The sequence below is a fragment of the Ptychodera flava genome, chromosome 15 (genome assembly GCF_041260155.1).
Source record: "Ptychodera flava strain L36383 chromosome 15, AS_Pfla_20210202, whole genome shotgun sequence".
Classification (NCBI taxonomy): domain Eukaryota; kingdom Metazoa; phylum Hemichordata; class Enteropneusta; family Ptychoderidae; genus Ptychodera; species Ptychodera flava.
This window is the reverse complement of record NC_091942.1, coordinates 31,124,837-31,143,991: the sequence shown is the minus strand read 5'-3', so window position 1 is coordinate 31,143,991 and position 19,155 is coordinate 31,124,837. Positions and strand designations below refer to the sequence as shown.

General features: G+C 38.8%; 1 protein-coding gene across 1 annotated transcript in view; it reads right to left on the bottom strand.

The window, feature by feature from the left end:
* Positions 1–291: 291 nt before the first annotated feature.
* The window catches only part of LOC139151862 (caskin-2-like), a 133,569-nt gene continuing 114,705 nt past the window's right edge, over positions 292–19,155 (bottom strand). The window contains 12 exon segments of the mRNA XM_070724892.1: positions 292–1,511; positions 2,742–2,847; positions 3,282–4,893; positions 4,895–6,117; positions 6,567–6,705; positions 8,238–8,339; positions 9,449–9,559; positions 9,956–10,047; positions 12,447–12,579; positions 13,477–13,661; positions 16,493–16,592; positions 18,278–18,420. Coding sequence (XP_070580993.1) covers positions 1,394–1,511; positions 2,742–2,847; positions 3,282–4,893; positions 4,895–6,117; positions 6,567–6,705; positions 8,238–8,339; positions 9,449–9,559; positions 9,956–10,047; positions 12,447–12,579; positions 13,477–13,661; positions 16,493–16,592; positions 18,278–18,420 — 4,064 coding nt within the window. The 3' untranslated portion in view covers positions 292–1,393.

Here is a 19,155-nt window from a genome sequence, read left to right as displayed (position 1 = left end):
CAGAATTCCAGTAAAACTAAAAATCAGTAAAGTCGGTAACACTGCAATGAGGTGTATTGTGTTACTGGTGAATAAAAACTTACAAGGTATTTTGTATCAGATAATACAGAGTACTGAATAATTTATAGGCAACCTTCAGACCATAGTAGAGCCATGTCTTTCTGTATTTGTATGTTAGAAAGATTAAACCAAATGAGTAAGTATGGGGCAATAGTCACCTCCAGGTGGCGCTGTATCCCTCCATCAACATATGACGAATTGAATACCCAGAAGGTGAATTTTTTATTAAGTTTTTATAAGTTTTGAATATTTGCAATGAGCAGACAGGCTCTCCAGAAGAGAATTATAAATATATCGGGGAACAGGGACATCGGAATTGGATCAGGTATTCTAGATTTGCTGAGGGGACAATTGCGGTTGAAACTCTTGTATGTTGGCTTTGCACTTGCTTATTACTGGAGTCAACAAACACAAACTAATGCACAGGAATTCCAAGGCAGAAGAGCTGATAGGTCAACACACAAACTTAAGAACATAAATATAACAATTGCACTGTGCTAATAACATGTTAGACTTGAATTTAAACGCAATTAAAAAGTAAGATTTCTCAAATACATTACAACTTTTTCATGAAAAGTTGTTCACATGAAAGCAAGAAATCATAAAAGCATCCTATTGAAAAGTCCATCCACCTGCATTTTCTACAAGCCTTGGGTTGTCACAGGGGTTAAAATCTCAAACAAAATGTACAGAGGTACTCTTTCAGCGTATTCATACCTGCAACTGAACTTTGAACCCATATGCTGAAAATATATTTACATATTTACCATATAAGGAAATCCCCACCAACCTTTGGTGGTGACAGGAAATGTGTCCTTATTCACTTTAATACTGACTCAAATTATTTAAAAGTCTGTCAGAGTCCTTGGTGAACAGTGATTATTCCCCTTATATTACAATTAATCACTGTAATGCCTGCATCAGTTTATATTCCTTGCTCAATGTCCGATGGCTTGCTCAGCCAAGAGTTCAAGATATAAAACTTCAGATGCCACTCAACAAGTCTATAGGCAGTTGTCAAGAAAAACAATTGATGAAGTCCACATCATTAAAATTTGTAAATGACTAGAAGACAAAGGAAATATTGAAAGAATTCCTTTTTTTCCTAAGGAAAATTACTCTTCAGACTTTCCATAAAACGTGATCCACAAGTATTCTTTGTAGACACAGCCATGAAATGTCCAAAGATTTTTGGTCTCTCTTGTAATTATTCAAACCATTTTCCGTTTTCCATATATGCATCAAGTCAACACAAGTAAAATCCTTTCTTCTCATTGCATTGCATTCATTTCAACTTCCATTCGTTGTCCAGTATTCCCTGTGAGGGCGCTGTTCACTTCATCATCGATGCCAGTTCTTCGGTCAAGTCATTGAACATGTCATCAATCTCATTGAAGATATCTCCTTGTTCGCCCTCGTCTTTCTTCACCACTCCGCTGCTCGGTTGCTCTCTGTAAAGTGATGAACAAACAAGAGTCAGAAAAATTGGATTGACTTCTAAAGTCATTAATTTGTCCTGAATCATTGACGACGTACAAAATTGTGATCTGAACAAGAGCTGTGATTTCCGCTGCATGGCTTTGAATGAACATTTAAAAAAAGTTTTCTCTTTGCTAATCCACACATGTAGACATTCAAGGATGTAAGCATCTCAGAAGTATGGAAGTATTCAAGCCAGAGATAATGTGCTTTTGAAGAGAAACAAGTTTATTCTCAAGGGGCTGATTATCTCATCTAGTTGGCAACGGTTTGTTTCATATTGGGTGTTCCTCCCTCTAATCATGGATGTGGGGGATGTGTTTGCTTCCTTGTAAAGTGGTTCCAGGTGACTGGCTCGACTGCAAAAATGTCTCTGTTTTTTTGCCCTATTGCATCAAAGCCATACAGACCCGAAACAGTTGTGAGAACTGCAACAACTCTAAGTTGATCATCAGGTTTATTATGATATGGGACAAACATAGGCTGGGTTTAGGAAACACCATCAAAGAACTTTACCGATGAGCCACTAAAGATCTCATTTATTTTTCAGTCTTTGTTTTGTATGTGTTGACAAGTAATTTTTTGCCTCTATGTTCACAAAAAAAGAATAAAAACAAATAAATCTCAACAACTGAAGATAAAAGGCAATGAGCACTTTGGACGCCAATCTTTGTAAATGGTCTGTCTAATAGCATATTTCAAAATAATTCATATGACAGATAGGATCTAAAAATACTGTTTTCAGTAGTGGTTCTTTGGAAAAAAGTGCATTATATACATGTCACTGTGTTGTACACATCTGAAATGCATACAGAATATACTCAAAATTAATGACATGAAATTACATTATGAAATTTAATTCTTGCAACCTGAACATCACGACACTTAGAATGTTGCTGCTTTGATACATGAACACTTTGATGTTGTGTTGGATAGAGGTTATAGAAGCAATGCTGAACCACAGTAAAATGGCTAACATCATCCTGGCTGACTGCCAGATATGTGAAACATAAAGAGTGTTTAGAAAACCTTTGAAGATTTTCAGCGAAGTTGTCTGAACTGATGCAACACAGATGCAATAAACATCAGTGGACCAATGCTACAATCATCACAATAGAAAATTTCACAGTTTACTAAAACTTTGCTGTGAACAAACTGTTGAGATCTACACAACGTCATGATGACTGGATCTGCAGGCTTACCTTCCAATGTCAAAGTCCTCCAAGTCTGAGAAGAGGGTAGATTCCGAGGATAGGCTGTCCCTTCGTTTAGGTGTCGGCGGAGGAACTTTCTTACCATTGGTGTGGTCTGTTGTGAGAGAGAATGACAAATATGAAGACACGTTTTACAGGCAAGCCACATTTTACAGGCAAGCCACCACTGCAAAGTGTATCAAGTTCTTACTGCCTAGTCAAAATGCTGAACTTCAGTAACATACGGAGGGTGGAGCAACTTCATCACAGATACAAACTCGGTATGTAGCAATGAAAGTGGAACACTTTAATAATGCCACTGGATATCATATCACTTGTAGATCCTCTTTTATAACACAGTTGGGATTTGAATACTTTAACTCTTGCAAACAGACTTTGGTTCACCCCCATTGTTTTCAAATGGGTGGGTAAAACCACATTCAGGGAAGTGGGGGATGCCAGGATTAAGTCTACACCATGATCTTGTTGAAGCAGATGTGCAGAACTGAGGGTTCCTCTATGATCATTGTGTGAAAGGAAAAAACTTACCTTCACTACTGGATGCTGATCTTCTTGACACTGGTTTAGTGGGTGTCACTTTCTTTGCTCCACTGTTGTCAACACTTGCCTCACTTTGGAGTTCACTGTCAGCTTGAGAACTGTCATAGTTGGACTTCGGTGAGGATTGGGAACCTTTCTTGGCTGGCTGTTTCTTAATGGTATCTGTGTTCTCATTTTCAAATGCTGATAACATGCTTTCTACGTTTTCATCAGAGTCTGAGAAAGTGGCTGCATCCGTGTGGTTGAGCACAACCTCAGCCTTTTCGTATTCTTGTGAATAAATGTCCTTTTCAGTCTCAGCCGGAGTCCACGCTTTCTGCAGTGGTGTTATAGGTGGAGGGGGTGCCTGTGGTGGTTTTGCATACAGCTGTGCTTGTTTCTGAGGCTTTGCAGTCACGATAGGTTTCGCTTTCGTGGGTGAACCGTGGTGAGGCTGTTTTTGTGGGCTTGGGCCTTTGCCAAAGGTTTTCAATGGTTGTTGGTGCTGCGCTGATGCTTTTATCGGCCCAGTGGAGCCCGACATCGTGACTGTGGTACTTTTGGGTACCCCGTGGGGTTGAAGAGTCACGCGAGCTCCATGTGTGGGGGTTGTCTGCCCCTTTTTGGCATGTATTGTCTTAATCGGTTGTTGGCCCTTTGGTTTTGGTGAGGGAGCAATCACAGTCCTCGGCTGTTGGGAAATTCCAAGCAATAGTTCTTCGGGGGTAATTGTTCCGTTTGTTTCTAACTCCCCGTCTGCATTAAATTGAGTCCTTACATACAATCCCTGCTGGGAATCAAAGTCTTTGTCGGTGAATGATTTTGATCTGCTCTTTTGCGGCCGCCTTTTAATCGTTGCATACTTTTCCTCCACAGACATAGGTGGTCTCTTTGAGGCTTTGAAACTGTCATCTTTTGAACCCTGCCTCCGCAACGCAGGATGCCAATTTCCTTGCGGCACGGATGCAGCCGCTGGTTGCTGGGGCAACACAGCTGATGGAGTCCTCATCACCGCGATATTATCATTACCTTTGCCATTGACAGCCGGTTCAAGATCAATCTGCTGTACCTGTGGCTTATCAGGTCTCCGTTTTATTGTGTCGTACTTCTCAGACGCCATAACGGTTGCTGTGGATACAGCTCTGGAAGGTGACGATGGCTTTTTGCTGGTAGGCGGCGCCCCTTTCGGAGATGGCTGCTTTTTAACAGTTCCTGTGTTATCAAGTGTATTCGGTGGTTTCCTTTTGATAGTTCCTGTATTTTCTACAACTTCCTCTTTAGATGATGGTTGTTTTTTAACCGTTCCATATTGTTCTGACGGCGGTGGAGGTCTTTGTCGGAGGTGCATAAAATCCATGACTAGAGGCGACTGCCTTTTCATTTGCTCCTGACTTTCCCTGGAAGGTGGCTGTCTCTTAGTTGTTGCCATATCCTCCTGCTGCCTGCCTTTGTTGTCAGCCTGGTAGCCATGCTTTTTAAGTCCTTGTACAGCCGCCTGCAGCTCAAACTGGGATGGCTGTTGCATTTGCTTTTGTTTCATCGTCCATATTTGGGGTGGGGCTGGCTTTTCCTGGGTGATGGGCTCTGTCTGTTGCGAGGCTGGAGGAGGTGGGGGTGGGGTGGTGGGGAGGTGGTGGCGGAGGAGCTGGGGGCGGTGGTGGGGGAAGCTGTTCTTCAGGTAAGGGTGGAGATGGGGGAGGAAGCGGGGGAGGTGGGGGTAAGGGTTCGTCATCCAAATCTTGAATCATGTGCTGTTCTTGTATCATGGGAGGTGGGGGAGGTGGCGGCGGGGGCGGAGAGGACTGCGTCTTCTGTTCTAACTCCATCTGTAACTGTTGAATCTCCTGCTGCTGTTGCATCAGTTGCTGTTCCAACTGCTGCTGTAGGTGATCTGTATGCTGCTGTTGAACAGACTGCTGTTGTTTGATTTCAGGTACCTGAGGTCTCTTGGCCACTACTGGTCCCACTGAGCTACCTTCCTTTTTGAACTGTTTCAGGCTTTTGCTACGGCCTATTGTCGCAGTTGCAACTTTTTTGTCCCCTCCTGTGTATGATTTCAAGATTGGGAGATACGGTTCTGGAATCTCTGCCTTTGACACAGAATTACTCCGTTTTGGAGGTGTTGGAGGTTTCTTCAACTTCACTGAAGAAGAATCAGTTTGATCCAGACCTGTCCGGGCATCTGCCATGGAGTTCCTCGGTGAATTCCTTGGAGACAGACTAACTCTATGTAATGCTGTATCTGGTTGGTTGGCAGATTTGACAAGAAGTTTGTCTAAGCTTTCATTTGATTGGTTGTCCTTTCCTTGTTTGATTTTCATTGGTGACACAACAGCTTGCGGTCCAGGGGAAGCTGGCTTTTTGAAAGTTGAAAAAGAAACATTTTGGAATGGTGACTCAGGCTCATCGACCTCCACAGTGGGTGACTTTGGACTCGACACTGAAACTATGCTGGCCACATTTGCCACATAACCTGAACTAGTCACCTCCATAGAGCCGCGATTTGATCGTTTGCTCAAACTTTCCTGCGAACCGCGTATCATTCCTGCACCACTCACATTGCTGGGGTCACTGCTGAGACTTTCCTGGCTGCTCTGCGTTGACCTCCGTTTCACATTTATGTACACGTTTTCATAAGAGGGAACAGGCGAGTTCTTTGAATCGGCAACAGCCGATGTCGGCGTGCCGGGCAGAGGGCTGTAACGGGCCTCTTCATCCAGTGAAGAGCGGGACTTCCTTACATCCAGGTCAGTGACCATTGCCTGTGCATACTGCTTGGCGTTTTTCTCCTGTTGTTGTAGCTGACTAAGCTTGTTGATGGCCAGTATCAGCTTCTTCTGATGCCCTGTGGGAAAAGATAGAGACATGCAGATTAGATGCTGACTCACACAGTAATTCTTTTCACAGGTATGCTTTTATGTGGACTGTTGACACGCCACACCCCCTACTAGAAAAGTAGTTTCTGGCTGGTAACTTGGCAACCCCTTTGATAGCTAACCTGTATAAAGGGCTTGTTGCCTAGCAACAGTTTAGATGGCTATGTTCAGATCACTGGTTACTATAGGAACCAAAGTTCTGATGGTTGGGATGTAGTTATGTTGTGACAGCTTCGATGTCACACTGTAATGCAGGATTTCAAATGCATTCTCATCTCAACTTTCACTTTTGCTTGAAAAAACTGGCAGCAGTAAATTTTTCTTCACTTGTGAAATACTTCCGTGTACCATTGTGAGAATGGAGCACAAAGGTCACTGTGGGGTCACGGGTCAGAGGTTAACAAAACTGACACATTACCTAGTGTGGTGATTCCAATTTCTTGGAGATCTTCCCATGTCACATCACTGATGAAATCAATAGTGTCATAGCCATTCTTCACAAATGTGTCCAGGTACTGAGGCAGATCCAATATATTCAACCAGGTAGTTAAATCATGCTGGCGAGGGGAGAACAAAAAATCCCATTATTGTACAAATGTCTAGAAAAATTTTATAATTCAACTTATTCTTTTTTCTTATTCTGTAAGTGCTCTATCTTTGAGACAAATAATCTGCATGGAGAAAGTTAGTTTTGGGTTGAGAGGAGAAAACAATTCAAATTAGTACTTTAATATCTGGAAAACTTTCACCTTACAATTTAATGTTCTTTCTTTTGCATTGAGTATTGTATGTTTGTGCTTTAGAGAAAGTTTGTTCTGGCTTGTCATATTTGTTCTTTTCATGACTCACTCATAAATTATCCAATTTCTTGGAAACAACTTATTCTGGGATTATCCCTTTTCTGGGAATCACTGTATGTGGCAACCTAGTAATTCAGAAAGTAGCAATGCCTAGATGCTAAGTCAATGAATATTCATGTTGACAGATGACAGTCTTGGCTTACTTTTCACATGGAGTAACATTATTGTAACAAGCTCTGCTCTACTATGAAGTTCATAAGGCATATAAAATATGATTCTTGCTCTTTTAGCAGACACATTAAATAATGTAATTTATGATAAAAAATCTAATTTAGCTTCAATAAAAATCAACACCAATCATAATTTAATCATTTTCATTCATTATTACAATATCAATGCAACATTAACAAATACTTGTTATTTTCACTTCAGACAATATAATGAATATTTTGAATGCTGCATATTATGCCGAGGACATGCAGATAATCTATGATTCAGATACATGGAAACAGTGTACTACTGTATCAGACTCCCGCTGTTGTGAAATAAGTCTTGAACTTAGTCTAAGGGTTGACACTAGAGAGGAGACAATTACAACACTGGATGACAAAGGATAACTTTTTCAAAAACTCCAGTCAGCCAGTCAGTATTGTGACCAATACACTCCTCCCCTTGTCTTTGACACTTGGCTGAGTGATCAATTATTTTTATTACCTTCATAAAGTACAGACATACCACAGTTACATTGGTGGGGTCATGTGTACTCAACAATGTAAATCAAACCCTAGGGTTCCTCATCAGGCTGTTCAAGTCTTCCAAAATTTGTGACCAAAACTCAATTCCAATAATGCCAACTTTACAGCGAATTACAGAAAAGTTTTCTGTAAAATTTTTCAGATACATTTAAATATGTATATGTTTTTATAATTTCAACAGAATAACTTCAACCTTTCCATCCCTTTTTCCCAATGGAAAGGTCCACTTTTCACATACAACACCATAGGACTTAGCAAAACAATAGTGGCAAAGGGGTCACAGATGCTTCAATACATGATGACAAATTTCATCGCAGAAACAACAGATTCTATGCAAATTTCATCTACTTACTGATTCAAATAGCAAGAACATCAGCCGTGTGAGGAGTACACTGTAAAGTCAGGGTTTTCTGGTGTTTTACCAAGATCAGACTGGAGGTCGTTGGCACACCACAGCATGAGACTCTTTGCCCTATAATGGATGGGGCAGCACTGGAGCCAACCCAGTTTACTTACAGAATGTTTGATACTTACTGGTTTATGATCTGGTATGCCGTCCGGTATATCAAGCTGACTGATCATAGCCGCTATCTTTTTCCTGTGACCTGGTTTTGAAACTCCGATTGGAGTCATATCCTGCCGTGGGGCAAAGAGAAAACACTCATTTCAGGATCTTCATAAAACCAATGTAGGGGGGCCAAAAAGCCAAGAAAATTAATATGATAAGAACCAATATTTACAATTGTGAAATAACATGCATAAATAACAAGATATAGCCTGCATTCTTTTTGAACACAGAGAACTTATGATTTACTCATGGCAAGTTTTACAGCTAGCAAAACAGACAAATGACGATAATATTTATCTTTATAATTGCACAGTTATGCATATTCCCAGGGGGACCCTCTTGTTTGTTTAAAATTCTTCATTCAATTAAAAAAGTCCACAGGCATCAGGAGCATGCTTGCCAAAGCAGTGATTTTATAACAGTTTGGAAATTCTTGACCACTGCAAAGCATTTTGTAAGTGGTACATGACTGCTCCACAAATGGTTCACTGTCTTGGCATGTGTGTTCTTGTCTATCTGTGCGTCATTCTGAATAATTTAATGATTTGTGTACACTGTTAAACTATGCCTTGAAGTGGGTATATTTCCTTCATGAGTAGGGAAAATGAATTGACCTTTGTACAGAAATCCCTAATACCAATAAAATTTCACTGGTTGGAGGGAGCTAGTTTCAATCTTTCACGGGTAAAGCCCTTCTCATTGAAAATCAGAGTTTTCAATACATGAAATGATGGGATTTAAGACGTCAGTATTTATACAGACTCTGCATTATTTTCTATGTAATAGTACGCTGTAAAGACACTCGTTTAAACGTCATTCACAAAAAGTTTGCTATTTTCCTGAACGCAGAGTCAAATAGAATATTCTAAACATGAGTTAAAACCACAAATTAGGATCAAAGACAGCCTCTGGTAAACTTTTATGAAAGAATAAGAAATTTCTTTGGTGTTTAAAATAAAGTTACACAAAAATGACTTCATCTATACTGCTCAAGTCGACAATCTTCCAAAGAATGACACAAAAATTAAAATGTTGACTTCTAATTTTCCTCATTTCATTGAAAAAATACAGCAACAAAAAGTTAAAACAGTCGACAATCATACAACAAATAAGAATAATTCAGTCCAAGTGCAGTCATTCATTGTGTTCCGATATATTTCATATTTCGTCTCCTCACCTCTGGTGTCATTCTTGATATGGTACCCATGTCATAGCCTGACTTGATAAAATTATTAGTGTATTCTTGAAGTTTGAAACTTAACAACCATGCATAGATCTTCTGTGAGTCCTGCAAATAGAATGATACGAAAGCCATCATTCAATTTCTGCTGACATAAGATTCAAACAGAATTTTAGATTCACAACATAGCAAGAAATCTAATAACTGGACCAGAAATTCATGAAGCAGTCAATCGACACCATGTCAAGCCAAATATTCAAAACATTGTGATGAAATGCATTTCATTACAAACATGAACGGTTGCTTAAGTACCAAAGGTGAAATATTTGAAGCAGAAAGTAAAGGTCTATAAACAGAGTATCTACTGATCACTTTATTAATCGATAGATTTTCACGATACACTTTCATCTTAAAGTGGAATATAGCTAAAGAACTTAACACACTCCACATGCATTCGTCTTTCGGCAAACGTTATACTGATCGCCCTGACAGTTGTTTTCTCACCTTTCCAGGGAGTATGGTCATATCTCTCTCTTGCAACTTGTGAACATCTACATTGTAGTTGGCAGTGCTGTCGCTGTGAGGTCTTGGTGGCCCTGTGAGAACACCATAGCCAAAAGATTGTAAAAATTGGCGTTTCATTTTTGTATCATGAGAGACCAAAATACCCTTTATCGTTATCACTGTGTCATTAAGTACAGCTACGCGGCCAAATGAAGTTCAACAAAGGCTGATGTTGTTTTACTTTAAAATTTTTACATAATAAACAAGTTTTTCTATGCATTATATGACCCGTATTTGCATATTTACAGTGTTATACAACAAAATATGTTTTTGTGTATGAGAGAAATAGTTTTGAATTCATAAAGGAATAAAGTGTGAAATGCATGGCTTTCTAATTATCTGCCAACTCACTGTTTTGAATTGAAACTTAAATCTTATCCTCTCATGGGTACACGACTTCAGATTAATATACTGGTGTACAGAAAGATTCATTAGTAGCTGGTGGGATCATACTTCTGACAGCAGACACCAGAGCTCCCACAAGGGTCTAAATCTTTCATGTCTTAACATTCCGTGAGCTTATGATATCATGGTTACATTTTGAATTCTGCCAGTGAAGGGTAACATGGTTCAAATTCACATTCTGTTTGCTATTGGAGATAAAGATTCCACGGCTGAGTCAGACTGTCAATGATAACATCATTCTTTGAGGGAATGGTACTGATTTTGAAATGACATTCTCTACTTAGATATGTACACAAGTGACTGGAAACTGCACTTGAATATTCGATCCGCATCTTTATAAATCTGATGCTTATCTCTTCAAAGCTATCTTCAACCAGCCATTTCATCTCAAATCCCAAATCACCAACCTTATCAGAGAAGTGCTGTTTTTCTTTATTATGTGTGTGTTAGAGTCGAAGAGCTTGTCTACAATCAGAAAGAGTTGGAAATCCAAGCTGAGATAGTTGAGCAGAAATCAGTGAGGACAAGGCCTGATTAGCAGAAAGCTGACAGGCATAAAAAGCTGCATAGCCAGGCAGAAACAGACACTGAGACCACGAAGGGTTGCCAGGGACCTGTCACTTGTATTTGGATTATGTAAAACCTGACACCAACCAAGCCCTGTCGGTAGCTGCTTTTATATTGGTGGTTTACATCTGTTTGCGATGGCACCCCTTGCTCTCTGAGAGTATACAAACTCACTACTCCTGAGTCCAGACATATTTACACATCCATGTCTCCATTACATTACATAGGCTCTGCTACTTGTACAAGACGGATACACAACCACACATTTGTCACAGAAAAATAGACAATTGTACTAAGATCCGTACAAAATACAGCGCCATCAATTTTCATTAAAATATCATAACTGTTTTCTTTGATGATATCATTAAGACAAATGGCAAAACAGAAAGTGCTAAACCAGCTGAAATAATAAATCTTGGCTGATTCATTATATACATTGTAACCATAGTTACAATTACCACATGACCCTAGCAACAGGCCTTTACCAGAACTCTACCCAAAGGCTAAACAGATTCTTGATTTTGAGTTGATACATTTTCATTCAGGTCAAAGCTTATGCAGGTCTTTGTCCATTTTTAAGACAGATTTCCTTCTTTCGTTAGAGTTGGGAGCAGGAGAGGGCAGTTCAACAAATATTTTACGTGGGATTAGCGTGATTTGCAAATTGAAAATTTCATTCTTCAATTTTGCATAAAAAGAAACCTGTCGTGGTGAAATATCGGGAGTGCTGCTTAACAGTAGAGTGAAACCTTTTTGCAACTGTATTGAACTTGGTGAGGCAGTTACGTCCAGAGGAACTTTTAAAGGTGTGTGTTATAGATAATGCGTGCCAATGGCATTGATCCTAATATTTGAAGGAGATCACTTTGAAGATAGAGCAGAAGAAAAATAAACTACATTTCTCTATGGAAAGACTTTACAAAAAAGCCTGGTACAGTGGTACACATCACTATGAACACTTATGTATGTATATATGAACATGTATGTATGGAGTGTATCCATGGTGTTTCATTTGTCTAAATTCACTAATAATATGCTTGTCAGCATATTGTCCCAAATACCAAACATTCAAAATTGGTTCAGATACCTGACACAACAAACAAAGACATGAATTCAGAAGGTATGTGTTTGATTCTGTTTGTTGTGGTGAACCAAACAATTGAAAGAGATACTGCATTACACAAATTAGTATAATTAGACTTTTGGATCAAAACAAGTGCCTTGAATTCTATGAAGATTGAAAATTTTTCTGTCAAGTGGACTTCTGAATATTCTGAGGGGTTCATATAAAGTGAGAATGCAAACTTATGTTGCATAGACTATATTCTTGGGCCAAAATGCACAGTGAAGAGAGATTTATGATGAAAATTGGATATATATATATAATGCTATTTTTTAACCAAAATACTTCTGAAAAGTCTCAACTACAGAGACACAAGTACAAGATGGTTGTACTTACCAGTGATATCAGCTGGTAGTGATGACAAAACATTTTCATAACTTTGACTCTGCTGTGATAGAGGCTTGGTACTGACCCCAACAATGTAATGACTTCCGCTACTGATGTTGGTGTTGCTACTCACGACATCAGGCTGCACATAACACAAAACAAATTACACAAAATTAATCCAAAACGGAGGTGAAGGCATTGATCAGGGCATTAAGGTAGAATGTGCCTCGGGGTCAGATATTCAGACTCTAAATTTTTACAATATAATTTTGGTCTACCACTTGTAGAGGCTCATTTTAAAGCTTATGAAGTGAATAAAGTTTTCACTGGCTTAGTTTTGTGAAAATCAGGAATTTTATATATCTGCAAAGAGATAAAACAGGGATAGCCGCCATCTTCAATTTAAAATATTGAAAAATATTGAGTTATTTGTTTCTCTAGTACCAAAATTTGCGAAGTGACCCCTAATTTTTATTCTTGAATTTGAAAAAGAATGGTTAAAAGTTTGTCTGACATTATTGATTTTGCAAAAAATCAACTAAAGGGTGAAATTTAAAATTTCTGCAATCACATGGTGGTACAATGGTGATGGATATTTTATCATGAGTAGCTTACTTCGTAGTTGATAATGCTCTCCAATGAAATAATTCTGCTAATGCAGAGAGCAATTCAAATGAGGCATGAGTAAGTAGTCAGTTATTTTGTAAGGTAGTATTTATGCAATATTTATTGTTATCACCATAAACAATGTTTGGTGTGATTTGGTTTGAACATGTTTGTACTGCAAAATAGCCATGTTATGAGCCACTGTTGTTTAATGCAAATGAAGTTTTCATTTCCATCAAATTAGTATGTATGTCAAATTAGTATGTATGTCATTTTCAGAAGCATGTGATAACATATAAGTGATTTATGTTGATATAATTTGGACAGGAATTCAAATTTGTTTCAACTGCATATTTAAAGACAATACCACTTGATAATTTGTCACCTTCATAAAATGTCAACACCCATAGAAGTGACATTTTGTCCATCATACCTGGTCCTGGGCCACTTGAGCTAATTTTTTCTCCATACTTTCCGTGGATGAGTTCACATCTACCCCACTTTCTTCTTCCGAGTTATGACCACTCTGCCGACGTAGCCAGATGTCCTCGTAGTTACGTATATGTGCCATTGGATGCAATTTTTTTCCTGGCATGGCGTCGGTGCTGAGCTGATAGCCTGCATGGAAAAGGGAAAGTTGACAGGAGAATAGTCGGCAATGAGGTCATAGTGATGCAAATCAGCTCTGGTTTCTATTACAACAAACAGGTATTAACACAGGCTATAAATGATGGTTTTGTTTAGAGGGAAACTCTCAACACATCTACAGCTATTGCATAACTCTGCTCAATGGTCGGGGATCGCTTCTTGTCGATATGTCTTGTTCTGTCACGTTCAAAAACTCTGTTCAGCTCTGCCATCGGCATGATCATGCAGGCATAGAAACGATATGTTTGAATGTGCAGGGCCAGATACACAAAGCATGGGTGAATGAATCAGCAATTCACAGGAATTATAAAACATCTACACCTTTTCTATTATATTCAATAATCCATATTCTGACAGATTTATTCAGCAATACAGGATATCTAATGATTATATGATGGATCACAGCAGAGCTTCAAGTTACAGTGTACACCCGCCAAGGTTGTCATTTCAACAGTGATTGTGTAGTACCATAGGTTTACAGACACTAGTGGATGTACCAGAGTAGCCTTCAGTTTGACAGGGCCATAGACGTTATCAATCTGTATGTTGCTGTCTGGCAGGGCAATACGTAGTATTATCAACCCAACACTTTTACCCTAAGATGCAGCACACTTTATCCTGGCCTGATCTTATTTGATATCTGCTTTAAATAAACCTGAGTGAACATCGGTGAAAAGATGTTTGTCACCTATGAAGTCTGTGTATTGCCCATGGTGACTTTGATAAAGTCTCTGACATTTTGCAATACGGCAAACCTAACTCGCATGATGGAAGGAAAACAAAAAGATGAGGTGACAGGCTTGACCTTGCTCCAATGATAAATCACAGCCCTGTGATTGACAGCTTGACACAGACAACCAATTCTCTTCTGGGAGACTGCCCTGAATGATGTCCACAAACAACTGCATGTAAACTGACCAGACCAAACAGACTGGTCCAATGCCTCCTTTAGGCAGAAAAACACTATAACTGACAGTTATTGCTGTAGAGCTCAAAGCTTTGACCATGAAGTGTCTGAATTTTCTGGGATGCACCAAAGGATCTTGGGAGTCGTGATCATAATACAGATATGCAAATATTTTCCAGCAACGATCTGACACATCTGTGCTACATGTTTGCATATTTTTCCATCAAGAATTCCAGTCATGATGTTTTTTTCAAAAGGAACAAGGCTGAAACAAGTTCTTTGTAATGTTCGCTCTGGTTAGTTTTACAAGCTTACTCCAATGGTCTATCACTTTGGTGCTCTGTATCACCCAAAAAAGTAATATAACTTCTACATTCATTGCACCACATGTGCAATACCAAAGTGCTACATATGTCCTGACGGCCATTTTCCATTCATCACCACAAACATGGTGGTTACCGATACCACTCTGTAGTATCTTGTATAAATTCATCTTCTATTTCCTTCTCAAAGGCCACTTGTTTTCTGCGTTTGACATTTGGCATGAGAGCCATGCAACTGTTTCTCCTTTTTGCCATACACAAAGAGTCTTGACATTTGTGTAACATCCGTCAGAATCATGTCGAACAGACATTACAGTCAATGACAGACAAACAACTGTCTTTTATACTGCTTATGTTCAAAACTTTTGTCTCAGTATCACCCTTGTAATCACTTTTCTCTGTTATGCAGTCTTGTCACTTGTTGCAGACACATTTGCATCTACCTTTATCAGACTTGCACAATCACAAACCAAACAGTTAGTTGGGGATTGTATTGAGAAACTGTCTCATAAAAGCTGTTAAAACCTTTCTCCCCCATAGAAAACTTTGAAAGTCATTAAAATGTGTAACTGTTCGGTCCTTGATGTATTCTTCTAACAGAAGACACACAGTGGGTGATTCGCTTAGTAGGTACTATCATTGAATCAACCAAACAGCAACCCCTTGTCATTGTACCACAGTGAATTCAGCCATTGTGAAATTTCAATGAAATTACCCGAATCGCCCATTACACAGCTCACTGAACAAAAACAAAACCCTGCACTGAAAGTTATCTGCTCTTGTAATTACTGTGACTTCACCCCTGAAACAAAGATCGCCAGCGGAGCAGAACCGAAGGGGTGGACGTTGCCATGGAGATCAGACAACAATCTTCAGGCCATCAGTTATGCATGCCATCAGTCACCCTGATTAACCTTACAAGTTTGCCCCGAAAAAGAAAACTGAATTTATTTATCTATGCCACGTATCTTATACAGTGCAAGACACCTGGAGGGTCTATTGGCAGTACACTGGATAACAGTGGAGAACCGGAGGCTACTATTATGTCGGCTGTTTTCCCATTCAGAATCTTGTTTGCTCTGTCTCTCTTAAAACCATCAGAAATTCAAAGGTGAAATGGCACAGCCTAAGAAGTGAATTTGGGTCACTGCATTTTAATCACCACAGAAAATTAACAAATTTTCTGAAAAATACAGTCTGCCATGGAAGCTATCGATGAAAATTCAGCTGCTGTCTGGTCGTTCAGTCACTGATAGTCCAATGAGATTCTCTCTGAGTACACAACACAGGATAAACGCAAAGTGATTTCATCACAATTTAAAAGCCAGACAAAAGCACTGGAACTCCATTGAGATACCATCTCACTATGCCAACTGCTGTCTTTACCTAGCTATCAGCATGAGCTCTGTACAGAGAAAATCTCAAAAGACAAATCAAGGTTTCTTTCATGAAGTTCATTACCATTCCTCAATATCTCACTGTAACCAAGTCAAACAACATGGCATTGACATTCTGCTGAACTTACTTTCCTGGATAATCAAAATTCCAATACAGACATGTACAGAACTTACCGGGTGGCGGCTGGTGCCTTGGACTGCCCTGTCCACTTTGACCTATGACCTCACCATAGGGACCCTGAGGGCCTGGTGTTTGCGAATACTGAGGCATTTGCTTGAAGAGAAAAAAAATGAAAGAATTTTCAATTATATGACGTTAGAAACAGCAATGCAATTATCTACAGACCACATTTTTTTAATCCCCGAATAATCCTCGAATCAAATTCATAATGCCTTTCAGGTTTTCATTGTTGATATCAAGTTGATATGATTAAAGCCATCAGTTTTATATGATTAAATTCATCAGAAGAATTTATACACAATACATTAAAATTCCTTTGCTGTGTCGTTGGAGATCCACAGTTTATCGCGGGGAATTTTCTTAAAAGCCTTTGTAGGTATTACAGTTGACAAGTTTTCAGACAATAATTGTTTTGGTCTACTTCCTACAGCATGTAGAAATACCCATTATTTGGCTTGTAATCACAACATATACGTCTGAAAGGTGCATTGTTATTATCGATGACTGAATTTCTGTCCAAGCTGTACATCATTTTTTAACAATGCGTTCACAAGCTAAGAACTGAGTGTTTGAACACGCTTTAGGAAGTCCACCAAGAAAAGGATGTTCATACATGGAACAAACTTGCTGAAAAAACTGTCAAAAGTTACAGTTTATACTGGGGCTTTAACACATCCGTTCATCCATACAATAAATCCATCCTTATCAAACTGCAAACACACCCATTTCCATTTCAACTTCCAGTGCTTCGCAAGTAATCAGAATGAGAGTGGCAATCCAGAACTAATGCGGTGATAGATCTGAGATGGATCATAGCAAACAAAGAGAAAGAAAGAAAACTACATTTTAAATTTATGAAGAAGACACAGGTATTTCACTGTACTCACTGAAGTAAATGGCACCAAAGAGTGACAATGAAATGAAAAAAGTTGTGAAAAGAAAGACATAAAGAAAAGATAAGAAGCAAAGCTAGCCTGTAACCATGAGAACCAATTAAGTGTTGTATAGTTTTGTTATTTCACAAGTAAACTTACAAACCATGTTGATTTAACATGTCAGCGGAGAAAGTTTGAGAAAGATGTGGCCGTGAATGAGATACATAAATCTTGAAGGAAAGCTGATTCAGATGTTTTATTTCTTGGGAGAAGTTTACTAATCTTGTCACATTGAGGATATTTACTGAAGAATTGTTATGTCTTCAGTGTCCACCACTGTTCTTAGATTTCAAAGACCACATGAGATGGCAGCATATTTCTCAACGTGGTGATTGCCCTCAAAACATGATTTACACGGAGGGCAGTTTGTTTCTTTCTTTTTAAATCAAGTATATTGATTTTAGCATGGTGTATGGACACTGCTTGAAAGAAAAAGAAACAATGTAAGTAATGGATTTGTTTTTAGTTTTTTATAAAAGGAATTACATTGGTACAACTTTAAACAGAGTTATCAACATTGATATATATGATGAAGCTTTAAAGTGAGTTTACTTGAAATTATGAAATTAGCTCTATGAAGGAAAAGTTTATTGAAATATTGAGTATGATCTTATCAAACAAAATCAAGAGGCATTAGTCTGTAATAATTTGATAAAATTTTGACTTGGTATATAAAGAAACTACACACTAAATGAAGTTTCTTTTAAAAAGTTTCCAAATAGGGCCTGAAATACATCCCATCCGATGGGATGGGCCGTTTCTCAATGCACTATGAAGTGGGCGATTTTTGATGCAAGTTTATAAAGGATGGTTGACAGGCTAGCTTTATTGCTGTTAGTCTACCTGCAGCCTATATGGTGAGAGCCTGCCTGAAGCAGTGAGAGGTGGAGCGTAGCTATACTGCACAGTAGAGCCACCACGATAATAAGATACCTGGTTGTTGGGAACTCCAGAGCCTGGACTGTGCTGGTAAGAACCGTATGAATCTGTAAAGAAATAAGAAAACAAGTCTTATTTGATGAGTCAGTTGTCAAAATTTGGCTGTATATACATGTACTAGCACACACATGTAAAGTTTTCAATTTAAGTCGGTTACTGTGACCAACTCTTTTGGGTTGGAAGCAGTGGCCGACTGGTTTTGTGTGGGGCTAGCAGCTAAGCGATGTTGCCGTGAGTGTGTGGGTTCGAATCCCGTTTGGGTTATAGTAAAAATTTATATTTCTAAGCAACTGACTTCACCCGTTTCACCACATGGTTTAGCCCAAACCAATTGTCATCAACAGTGAGTGTGGACCTTTTTACAGGCAATTGGGGTGAACAGGTTGAACATAATCCTCCTCAAGCGCCAGTAACAACTTAAATTTTTTTCTTAATTGAAAAAGGAAAATTTAATTTAGCTCGAGTGATTCTACACATCTGAACACTTTAACTGATAATTCCTGGATGTGGCTAGAACCATTCATGCTGAAAAATATTATCAGACTGGACCAAACTTTTGCGCTGATAAAAAGGAAATACCTAAATCATGGCAGTCAGAGGAAAACTTCGTGGTAAGTCTTTGCACATATGAAATCATGGCATGGCTGGTATTTCAAAATTTACTGAACAAATTTGTGAAACAATTTGAAATTAGCAATATAAAATAAGTAGAAGAAGTCACATGGTTTCCATATGGACAGTTGATATTTATTGCCAGATATCTCGATAGGTCCAAAGTTAAG